General features: G+C 50.2%; 1 protein-coding gene across 1 annotated transcript in view; it reads left to right on the top strand.

Moving 5' to 3' along the window:
* Positions 1-12,683, top strand: part of FSTL4 (follistatin like 4) — a 526,907-nt gene that overhangs the window by 465,081 nt on the left and 49,143 nt on the right. The window contains exon 9 of the mRNA XM_029941169.1: positions 4,992-5,055. Coding sequence (XP_029797029.1) covers positions 4,992-5,055 — 64 coding nt within the window. The remainder of the gene's footprint in view (positions 1-4,991; positions 5,056-12,683) is intronic.

Below are 12,683 nucleotides of genomic sequence, written 5' to 3'. Positions count from 1 at the left end.
GTGATTAATTCCAAACTAGGACAGGCCTGCCCGTGTCTGTCTGAACATCCATGTACATTACTTGATGCTCTATTTAAAGACACCAGAAATAAAGGCGGAGGCAGAACTCCTCTTAATGCACTTGCCATCAGTTAATTAAATTACTTTGAGTGTTTTTCCCCTCCCTAGAACATGCCTCCAGCATCAACTCAATTGCATTTCTACTTTTCACAGTGAGGTTAGCAATTTGGGTTAATTGTGGGTGCAACTGGAGATTAATGGCCTCTTATTACCTCCCTGCAAACACTTGCTGCTTGTGGTCAAGTCAGCAGCCCACAAATGGGCAAGGCCCTTGGCTGCCCAGAAACCCCCCTAGGAGGGTGCAGGGCACCATCAGCCCCACAGGGATGCCCACCTGATGCATGCAGGCACACGCCACACACACACACACACACACACACACACACACACACACTTCCCTCTGCCTCAAGAGGGAAGGGAGGCAACATGCCCTGCTAGTGAACAGCACAGGCTCTAAGGTCAAAGGGACCCCGGGTTAAGCCTCAGCTCCCCCACTTGCTAGCTGAGTGACCTGACCTTGGAAAGAGCACTTGACTTCTTGAGGCCTCAGTTTCTTCCTCTGTGAGATGGGGATAAATAACAGCTCCTACCTCGCAGGGTTATAGTGAGGATGAAATGACCCTGTGATGTTCTTAGTCTGCAGTGTCCCATACTAACTATGGTCCCTCTCCTTACCATTATTACTATTACTGATATTACTATCATCATTATTATTGGTGCCCAACAGCATTCTCAGCACTTTGCAGCCTGAGTCTCCAACATCAGCCCACAGTAGCCCAGTGAGTCTCCCCAGGCAGGAAGATATGACCCTGAGTGTCCACATCAGCCTGCAATACACTGATATTTACCTCCAGCCCATCCAGAGCAGCCCTGCGTGAGCTGTTGAACTTCTCTGAGTCTGCAGAGACCTGGGAATGACCATGTCCTCCTGATATGGGCATTTTCAGGCTGAATGTATGTGTGAAGCACCTAGCCTCGTGCCCGGCATACAGTAGGTGTTGAGAAGTGGCAGCCCTACCTGGGGACAGTGATGACAACAGCCCTCGGAGGAAATCAAGCGAGAAACGGGTAGAGCCAGGGTATCAGGATTCACGGAGCATTTTTGAAGCAAGGATTGGTCAGAGGAGAATACCCTGGGGGTGCCGGGCGGCGCCGACGGAACCAAGATTGGGGATTGAGGCATTCTAGAGTTCCTCGGCCTGTGGCGTGCCCACCCCCACCCCTGCCCACTGCGGCCAGAGATGAAATGCCATCACCGGCTGTAATTAGCACCTGGCATGGAGCACCGCACCTGCAAAACCCAAGGCAGGCAGATGAGAGAGCGCCGAGGGGCGTGGGCCTCCTTTCTTTGTCATTTGTACGAGACATCTTGATTGGCAACAAAATATTAATCACTTTTTCACTACGCTCTTAATGAGAACCTTTCATGGGCAACAAAATATTAATTTGTCTTGTCTTATCTGTTAAGAATTCTGTTAATGAATTCAGTCACAGAGCTATTACAGAATGCCATCCTAATGACACATGTAATTAAACTTTTCTGACTTGCAAACATCAAGGAAGCCTCGAGCATCAGAATAATATTTGATCAGAAAATAAATGTACCCCTCTAGCCTGGGGCCAAGTGAGAAGGAGCCTCTCGGACTCCCCCGTGAGCAATGTCACTGTCAGGAGCGCTCACGAGTCACCCGATGCGTGCATGGCTGTCCAGATGGCGTACATGGGGAATCATCCCCTGGATTCGCTAAGTGCTGGTGACTTTTGAGCCCTGTCCCAGGGTGTAGGGTAAAGACATTTTCCCTTGAGGGGGACGCCATATCCACAAGCACAGAATTACAACCCAGCACGGCATGGTCTGTATTAGGGGGAGGGAGCCAGTTCCGGGGGCCAGAGGGAGGAGAATTTCTGGCTTCAGGGGACAGCGACAAGGGAGAGGTCTAGAGTGGCAGGGTAGGGCCAGAACCTGACAGGTTTGGAATGTTAATATAAAGGCCACTCCCTGGGCAGTGGGAACCATGGGTGTTTAGTCACGGAGTGACATGGTCAGACATCTGTCCTGCAGCAGTCCTGAACCTCTTCTGGCCTCAGACTACACAGGCAACCAAGGGGGACCCCAAATACATCAGACCCAGAAACTAAAGGAGCTCACTGGGGTTGGGGAGGGGTCTTACTCCTCCATAACTTCCCTGATGGCAACGTTCAAACTGGCACAGCATCCCCAGCCATGCAGGGCTCCCGTGTGAGTGCTGGTGCCTCCACTTCTCAAGGCAGCCGGGACGGTTAGCGTGGACCTGGTGTCCCCCTTGAGCTTGCCTGAGCCCCCACTTTGCAGGAGGCCTCAGCTTCACTGCAACCCAGGGCATCAGGGACCCTGCCTCAGCTGCACCTGGAAAAACAACACACACACACACAAACACACACACGCCACCACCACCACCACCACTTCCGAGGAGAGGGCAGCTCTGGGACCATGGGCGCAAAGCCCCCAAAGATAGGTGGCAGCACAGGAATTCTGCTGCACCGCTAGGCAAGGGAGCCTCTGGCTTAAGCCTCGTCCTGCTTGTCAGATGAGAAATCAATAGTTTCTATTCAAGCCCACAATCCCCAGAGCTAAGGGAAAATGACCCTAAATTTACTTCCTAGCCAACCGCTGGTTTCTGTAGTGAGGCAATTATGGGTCCCGGTGCCTACAGACCTGGCCCTGTGGTCTCCCACCTGGTCCTCCAACCCTCAAGGACCCACGGCCTCACCTCAAAAGCGCCGGGGACTAGGGGGTGGGTCCCCACGGCAGCTCTGCCTGCCCTGGCCCTGAGATTGAACTCCAAGTTGCGGTCCAGGAGAGTGACTGTGCTTCTGTGACAGGGAGCAAGCCCTCACCCCATAGGCCCTCCCAGTGGGAGCCTGTGGTCAGCCCACGCTTGCCTGTGGCCCTGCTCTGCCCTGACAACACACTGTCATATGGGGGAAGGGCACTCCCTCACTCTGGGGGCCACACCCCAAGCCCATAGGGGAAGCTGGTCCTCAGGCAGTAAGATGCCTGTCAGGGCAGCTACCCAAGCAGACAGGGGACCGACGAGGTCCATGTGGTCATACAGTCCTGTAATGGCACAGGGATCTGTGGGTCATGGGATCCCACAGAGAAGCCAGCGACGCCCTGACCGCACCGAGCCCCTGGTGTTTGCACCTGGGCCGCAGAGCCTAGGCCCCCTCTCCTCACGGCTCACCGCCAGGCTCTGGGGGCCCATCTCAGAGGCAGATCCACACACCTCCTCCCCCACCCTGACCTCCATCCTAGGTATTCTGGGCATGGAGAGGGAAAGGCTGACTCAGTTCCTGCAGAACTGACTGGGCAAAGCCATTCCGGGCCTCACCCTTCTGCCCAGACAGTGCAGCAAACCACTCACCGTGAAGTGAAGTGAACGTCCCCAAAGCTGGTGTGCACGTACTACCTCCACAGCATCACCTGCTTTCCCCGCATAACTGTCTCCTTCACTGTCCCTTATGATCCTGAGGGACCGGGCATCTGCCCATGAGGGGAGCAGAAGCAGGAAGAGGACTTTGGCAAAGTCACAGAAAACAGCAAAGCTACTGAATCCTTCCTAGGGTCAGTGCTGGGGTCCCAACCCATCCAGGGAGCCCCAGGTTTCGTGCCGGCCCTTTCACAAGGACAGTCTCATTGACCCTTCCCCCCGAGTACGTGAAGGAAATGGGCTGAAGCAACTCACGGGGCTCTGAACTTGCCGGGGCCTGCGGTCAGCCTTGCTCTGGGGACAAAACACCCAGCACCCAGCCTTGCCGAGGCCTCGCTCTGGGGCTGGCTGGCCCTGCCTCCTGTCCAGCGGTGCCCACTGTGGCACCCGGGCCCCAGCGGCATGTGTCCGTTGTAGATGTGAGCTCGTGTGGACGACCCCGCAGGGTTTCCTTAGCCCACTGGCCTCTGCGTGCAGCACATGGGCCTGCGTGGCCAGGAGAGTCTCAGGATGAGGAAACATGTTTCCATTGTATTGAGCTGTTTAAGGGGGGGAGGCGATCTATAACAAACACAGCATATCTCATACAACTTGCAAGAGCCACTCTTGTTTCACCAAATCTTGCTATTTGGGGCTTTCAAATGTCGGTAGGCGGAGTGCAGTGATAAAAGCAGAAAAACAAAACCCATTAGAAGAAAGTACTTGTGGCAGTGTTTGAAGGATGTGTTAAAAGGTTCACTTTTTTCCCCATGCCTAAATGGTGTAAAACCAGGAACAAGTAACTCTAATGAAGCATATGCTCTCAGCCAGCTCTGCTTTGGAAGTAAGTTATTAAAAAGACCAAAAGAGAATGATTTAGGAGCTCATGACTCATTTAATTTTTATTGTCTTTATATGAACCAGTCATGAATCCATTGTAAAGAGATGAGAGGCGTTTGATTAGCATGGAGAGCTGTTTGCAACACGAAAGACACTGGTTATAGGTTCTGCATTAAAATAATCTCATTAAACGCTTGGGTACATTTTGTTTTAAAATCTTGGAAAACACTATACTTGAAGCACTCGAAGGCTTGGGCCAATTCTTTCTGGCTTGTGTCAGAAACCCCGGTTTTAGATGATCATCCGGCTCTTTTGAGCTTTGGGTGAGCTCAAGCCACTGGGAGTATTGGCCAGGGCTGCCCAGGAGATGGGCCCCCGCCCACGATAGGCCAGCTTGTACAACTTGCTGGGGCCTCTGCCTCACTGATTCCCCCTGCTGGGCCTTTGAAGTCTCGGTGGCCTCTTCAGGGTCACCTTTCTTCCCTCACAGTACTGACTTCCAAGCTTCACTTGTGCTCGGCGACCACTCACGGCCCCATGTCAAAGGTACAGAGTCCCTCAAGGAGGCTCTGACGTAGCAGAGTGGGTGCTCCCTGGGTGCAGAGCCCCAAGCACCTACCCTGTCCGGACTCTCCTCCCCAGCCCTACTCAGGGGAGCTCACGGTCAGCCTGTTTGCAGGCTTTATGAAGGGCGAGCAGTACTGCAGTAAGCAGCCTTTTACACCTCTCTTTGCACATGGTGTACGTAGGTCTGTAAGATAAGTTCTTAGATGTGGAATGGCTACTCTCCTGCACTGTTGGTGGGAATGGAAACTGGTGCGGCTACTCTGGAAAACAGTGCGGAGGCTCCTCAGAAAATGAAAAAATAAAACTACCCTATGACCCAGCAATAGCGCACTACTAGGTATTTATCCAAAAGAGACGGGAGTGCTGATGCATAGGGGTACATGTACCCCAAAGTTTCCAGCAGCACTTTCAACAATAGCCAAATTATGGAAAGAGCCTCAATGTCCATCAGCTGACAAATGGATCAAGAAGATGTGGTTTATATATACAATGAAATACTACTTGACAATGAGAGAAAGAATGAAATCTGGTCATTTGCAGCAACGTGGATGGAACTGGAGGGTATTATGCCAAGTGAAATAAGTCAGGCAGAGAAGGACCAGTACCATATGTTTTCACTCCAATGTGGAATTTGCGATACCTAATAGAAGACCCTGGGGGAAGGGAACAGGAAAAAATAGTTTCAGAGAGGGAGGCAAACCCAGAAGAAACTCTTAAATACAGAGAACAAACTGAGGGTTGATGGAGGTGGGGGCAGGAAGCAGGGGAGAGGGGAAAATGGGCGATGGGCACTGGGGAGAGCACTTGTGGGATGAGCACTGGGTGTTGTAGGTAAGCGATGAATCACGGGAATCTACCCCCAAAGCCAAGAGCACACTGTATACACTGTATGTTAGCCATCTTGACAATAAATTATATTTTAAAATAGTGATAATAAATTAAATTAAATATAAATAAATAAAAAGAAGTGGAATGACTCCATCTGAGGGTAAGCACATTTTCAGTTTGATGGATTTCACCGAATCTCCCTCCAAAAAAGCTATACCAGTTTACACTGTATCCAACAAAGCCCAGGCACACTGCGGAGGGAGAATAGGTCTAAGGGTATGGCAAGTTTGGCTCCAACCACTGCAACAACATGAATATGCAGTAAAGCAGATATTTACAACAAAGTGAGTCAAATGAGTTTTTTGGTCTTGGTACGTATAAAAGTTATGTTTATACTATACTGTAGTCTATTAAGTAAGCAATAACAAAGGTCTTTTAAAAAGTACATAATTAAAAAAGACTTTATTGCTGAAAACATGCAAACCATCATCTGAGCTTTCAGTGACTGGCGATCACTGAACAAATATAATATCGAAAAAGTGGGAAAGACCACAAGAATTACCAGATGGGACACAGAGATGGGCAACGAACAAATGCTGGTGGGCAAGGGGCACGGATTGACCTGTTCTACACAGAGTTGCCACAGACCTTCAATTGGTAAAAAACCACAATATCTGTGAAGGTCAATGAAATGAGATATGCCTGTATATGGGTTTAAAACAGTGTATCAGGAGAAAATTCCTGATTGCAGGCCTTCCTGGTCCCTGAAATGAACCATGGAAGGAAATTTAATCAATACTCCCGGAGTGTTCCAAGGACAGCAAGAATGGCAATCAGTCATCTGGGCTGTGAGTGTGGTTTGGACCAAAGGAGCTGATAAGACCTTCTCAGACTGGGGATTCATGATCGGGCATCTCCTTTGAAGGGTTGCAGGTTTCCCAGGTGCAGGGCTGCAGTTTCAAGGCCTTCTGGGACTTCAGGTGATGATGCAGTACCGTGTACCACCAGGGTCCCCCACCCACCCCAGGCCCCACCTGGGCACACCAGGCTGATCAGCTGAGGACCAGGGCCTGCAACCCACCAGAGGGCCCAGGAGCCTCACCTTATCCACATGATACCCTGGAGCCTTGGGGCCAACAGGTGTCTGCCATCTGAGCTCTGGGTACTCAGAACAAAGTCTCTGACATGCTCTTCCTGTCACAAGTGCCGCGGCACCTGTGTGCACTTGGACATTCAGGTTTGCCCCCAGGCCAAGCGCTCGCCATCCACATGACTGGATCAGGATCCCCTTGACTGAATTTTGGAGCCAACTATAAAGTTACAGATAGCAGTCCACACAAGCCCTCCCTCACTCTGACATCAGTTACAAGTTTGGGAAGTACCAAAAACTACCTTCAGGTTGAATAATTTGCCAGAAATTCTCACAGAACTCACTGAGAGCTATTATACTCACAGTTATGGTTTATTACAGTGAAAAAGAATAGATTAAAATCAGCCAAGTGGAAACCTAGCATGTTCAGTGAGGTGTCTCCATTCTGGATGGTCCAAACTCCAACCGTTCTCACCAGTGTCCCATCGCTGGGATCTCCACTCCACTCACAGACTCCCAGGTGTGCTCTACAAGGCTTTGCAGAGAGTCTCACCCTGAGCATCTCTAAGTTAGTGTCCGGACAACGATTCAAGGGCCTCCCTATGAAATTCCCTTCAAAGCCCTATCCTCTCTGCCACCCAGGCTCACAAATTCAACGTATCTCAAGGGACCTGTGTTCTGACCTCTTTTTCTATCGCTGCAGTTCTCTGGGTGCTGGCTCTCTGTGCTGTGGTTTGGAAAATGCCTTTGAACAGGGAGCTAGAGAGAGTGTGGACATCATCTCATTTTCCTTTCTTAAAGATCAGAGATCATGCTTTAAAATGTTGCTTCATATAGTCAATCTATTTTTAGAGTTATGTTGAGTGTAAGTCTGATTCTGTTTCTCTGTTTTACCCAGAATTTGAGCTCCTTTATCCTCTGTTCATTATTTCTTGTGTGGAAGCATCCATCTGGACCACAGACTGAATGTTTGTATCCCAGAAAAATTTATGTGTCCACAACTACTCTCCCTTGTAAGGGTATGTGGTGGTGGGACCTTTGGGTGGTGAAGAGGTCATGAAGGTAGACCCTCATGAATGGGATTAGTGCTCTTATAAAAAGGGAGGGTTCTGGCCTTTTCCACCATGTATGGCTATAGCAAACAGACAGCCTTCCAAGAACCAGGAAACAGGCTCTCAACAGACATCAAATCTGCCAACACCTTAATCTTGGACTTCCAGCCTCCAGAGTTCTGAGAAATGAATTTCTGTGGTTTATAAGCAAAAAAAAAAAAAAAAAAAAAAAAGAATCAGCCAAGGGAAGAAGCCCCCAACCCTCTACCAACACCGTCCATGAGGCAGAATCCAGGAGGGTCCAATCGCAGCGCTTCCGTTGTCTTCTTCTGGTGCAGTCACAGATGTGTCCCCTTCCCAGCATTGACATGTAACAGCACGCACCAAGTACTGCCAGCCAGGGAAGCTCACGCCAGCCCAGCATTCAGAGCTTCTGCTAGAGCTTGACCATGTATTGCTCACATGGCTGACCTCTACTGACTAGCCTTGGGAGACAGAGCTGGCACTCCATGGCCATAAATCACATTGCTAGGCAGTCTGGTAGCCAATGCCCCCAGACACACAACAGCCAGACTGCTCTCTGGATAATATTACTTCTTGACGACCCTTCCCTTCAGTGCTCCCTGAAATCAGCACAAATGGTTAACACACCTCTATTCGTTCAGCAAACACCAGCTGAGCCGTACATTGGGGACCGCAGAATGGTACACAGAGAGATAAGGTGCCTCGTCTTTGACAGTCCCAATCATGGGTGAACCTGAACATAACAGCCAAGTCAGCCAGTGACCACATCCTCTCTGCAGTCCTGGGGAAGCCAGGAGCCCTCCCCACAGCGACTTCTCTCACTCCTGTGGCTCCCTGGCTGGAGCTGGGAACAAACAAGAGAACTGACCACTGTGGGTTACTCACACTGAATGGAGCTGTCCACAGCAGCTGCACCCCACCCTAGATGTTCAGCGGCTACTTAGGGATCGCTTTAAGTTGCAGGGACTTCTTAAGACGACTCCGAGCAGGTACATGCAGAGTGTCAAGTGTCATGCTGGAAGGAAGTGACCGGCATGGGAACCCCAGTGTGGGTCAGGATGGTCAACTCTAGAGGCCTGGGGGGTGGGAGAGGACGTGACTGCACACGTGCATGCTCATGTGTACTGCGTGTGTTCACGTGGATGTTTCTGTGTGCCCAGCCATGATGCATCTGGTCCTTGCTTGGTCTGGATATCACACTTGTGAGAGCAGACACCTCTGAAGCCTAGTCATCACCAAGGTGCTGCCTACTGTTCAGTGTTTGGACCCTTTGTAGTGAAATGTTCACACAGGGAAAATGCAAGGTTGAGTGAGTTCTAGGGGCCAATCCAACCCGCATGGGACAGAGACCCTCTCCTCGACTTCGTCCTCCCCAAAGAGAGCCAGGGCGGAGGGCTCCTGAGAGACCCTCTGCTACTGAGAAAGGCAGAGTCAGAAAAGTTCCGAGTAAATGTTTCCAAACTGAGCCTTCACTTGTAGCCATGACAGTACCATTAACCTAAACTCTCAAATCACCCCGGAGTCCTTTTGTTGTAACATCTACCTGGTCACTAAATATTCTTGTAACATCTAGTCGTTAAATATTCAGTATCGATGGCTCATTTTCTTTTTTTATTATTTTGATGTATTCTCTTTTTTTATTAATAGTTTATTACCGAGTTGGTTTCCATATAACACCCAGTGCTCTTTTCCACAAGTGCCCCTCTCCATGACCACCCCCCTCCTTCAGCCTTCAGTTTGTTCTCAGTATTCAAAGGTCTCTCATGATTTGCCTCACTCCTTCTCCCTAACTCTTCCCCCCTTTTCCCCTTCCCATGGTCTCCTCTTAGGTTTCTCCTGTTAGACTATGGGTGACAACATACGGTATCTGTCCTTCTCTGCCTGACTTATTTTGCTTAGCATGGCTCCCTCCAGGTCCTTCCATGGCTCATTTTCATATTACTTAGCCCTGAGTCACATGTTTCACTATGACTACATGCCCCATCTCCCCTCTGCTTAAATATTGCTTAATACCTAAGTCTCATTTAATTACTTTCTTTATTAAGGGCAGATACGTACAAAATAGCTTTTTAAAAGACAAAAACTATGCCTTTTAGTAAAATTGTCTCTTTCCCAAAGACAGATGTGCGTCAGTACAAAGAATGTTCTAATCTGGCATCTGTTTATTTCTGGAAGGAACCTTGGTTTTGCTAATACATTTCTGTGCTTTGGAACAACAATAAAAAAAAAAGCCATCCATCACAAGACAATTACAGAGATGCAATCAAGCATTGATAGCAGCATTCAGACACATCTCAAAGAACATTCAGGAGAGGCAGGATTGCAGGTTTAGTATTATGTAGCTTGTTATAAATCAATTTTTAAAGTAATTTCCTCACATCCAATGAGGTAAATTTGATTTCAGTAGCCAGTATTCATGTTCCAGAAAACAATATGCATTTTGTTCTATAATTATATGATGCCTATTGTTTTAGCCCTGAGACATTATTTTATTTATTGCCCAGTCAGCTTCTCCCCAGAGCCTAAGTCACAGGCTGGTAACGACTTAGGGCTCGAAGGAGAGCTGTAATGTATCCAGCCTCCCATCACACCCTTGAAGAACTGACGCACACCACTCGGCACCTGAGTGATCACTCAGGAGTTCTGCCTCCGCTTCCAGCGGAAATGAGAAAAGACAGACAGAGCGGTCAGATGACTTTGGGAGGGGGTCACCAGAAGCCATCAACGGAGCCTGAGGTGGCACTCAAGGTCTTTTCCGTCTCTGCCTGCTGCTCTGGGTGGAGCCCTCTCTTTGGTCAATCCTGAGGAACGCAGCCTGGAGAAGGAGACGGGGTGGGGAAGTGGAGGCACCATGCTTGCCATCAGTCCTCTGCCTTCCTGCCAGCCACCTCGTCTTGACCCTGGTCACTGGCCACATGCAGGTGGATGGAAAGGCAAGAGGTGGGTACCCCAGTCAGCAAACCCAAAGAACCAGAACACAGTCCCTGCAGAAGGCCTAGCTTTGCAATTTGTACAATCTGTTCACTGAGTAACCAGCAGATGCCAGGCCCTGTGCCCAGCACCGGGGACACAGCAGTGAGCCTGGTGCAGCACCAGAGTCCCTGCCCTCCCTGGGGAGCTCACATTCCTGGCGGGAGACTTACAAATGGTATGCTACGTGGTAGTAAGTGCCAGAGAGAGAGAGAGAGAGAGAGAGAAAACAGGAGGTGAGGGGTGGGGGTGAGGGTTACGGGTAGGGCAAGCAGTTAACATTTGAGCAGACTTCAAGGAGGGGGTGCCAGCCTGACTGACCGCCTTCGGGAGGACGGGGCAGGATGCCTGGAATGTGAGCAAGGGGCCACAGTGCCAGGGTGGAAAGAGCAAGGGAGGGTGGAAGATGGTAGGGATAGCAGGCCCTCTCGGGCTGACACAGAGACCGGAGGGGGGGTGTCTGGCTGCTGTGTGGAAGGCAGAGCAGAGGGGCAGAGGTGGAGGTCTCTGCTGCACCCCAGGTGAGAAGATGGTGCCTTGGCCCACTGGTAGCAGTGGAGGTAGTGAGAGAAGGTCAGACTCTGCACCGCGTGTGAAGGAGAGCTTGCTTCCTCGCCCCGTGGGGATGGGGCTTTTGTTTCATTCTCTATAAAAACATTTTTTAATATTTATTTATTGTGCAGAGAGGGAGAGAGAGAGAGACAGAGACTGAGCATGAGAGGGGGAGGGGCAGAGAGTGAGGGAGACAGAGGACCTGAAGCAGGCTCCAGGCTCTGAGCTGTCAGCACAGAGCCTGACGCAGGGCTCGAATCCACAAACCCCAAGATCACGACCTGAGCCAAAGTCGGATGCTTAACTGACTGAGCCACCCAGGTGGTTTGAGGGTTTTATTTCTGAGGATTAAACAAGGCAATGTGTATGAAGCTTCCCAGCACACAGCTAGGTCTTGAAGACCGAGCTGCTGTTAGGACCTGTGCATCACTTTGCAGTTGATTTGTGGGAACCTTGGCCTTGGTAAACTTCTCAGCCTGAGGAATGGTGTCCCCATGACCACACAACCTCATCAAGGGGGCACAAGAACAGGGGGCACCAGAACCCAAGCCCCGCTCAGTGAGGAAGGGCTGTGGGTAGGCAGGCTCAGGGAAGCAGAAAACAGAAATTGCCAGGGGGTCGCCAGCACCAGACCCCCTACCAGCAGCTCTGGTGTCGTTTTTCATGATAGAGTCTGCCCTGGACCCAAGCAGGTGAGATATTGAGGGGCTCTCGAGGTGGGGGCCGCACCCAGCTTCCCTGCCTTCTTTTCAAGATGCCATCTCACCACTGAGCCTCTGAGCAAAATCTGTTTTCCTCCAGACTTAGGTTTTGACACACAAGCAGCTTAGACTAGAAATATGTCAGCCCCAGAATTGACTCACCATTAACTTTTCATAAGCAACTCAGGGTTGAACCCTTTATGACTCTGCTATGACACAGGACAAATCAGCTCTCTGGTGTTTTATTTTTATTATGGAAGTGATAGAAATGAGGCTTTTTTAAGCAGAGCAATGCTTCAGAGAAAACTCACCGGGTTCTAGCAGCCCTCTCCAATATTTTACTCCATTGGAAGTACTGTTGTGTACTTTTTTTTCCCCTGAAAATGAAAGCAGACTGCGTGCACCCACAATCCCCATCCCCGCTGTGCCCTAGCCCAAGCCTCTCTGGGCCCACACTCCCTCACTGGACTAACTGGCCAAAAAGCATCTTTACAAGTCTCATAATGGTTGTGGTGGGACCCCTGGCCTGAGAGCAAGGCAGAGGGTCAGC

This window comes from Suricata suricatta, chromosome 6 (genome assembly GCF_006229205.1).
Source record: "Suricata suricatta isolate VVHF042 chromosome 6, meerkat_22Aug2017_6uvM2_HiC, whole genome shotgun sequence".
In the NCBI taxonomy this organism is placed as follows: Eukaryota; Metazoa; Chordata; class Mammalia; order Carnivora; family Herpestidae; genus Suricata; species Suricata suricatta.
This window is presented reverse-complemented; position numbering and strand designations above follow the sequence as displayed.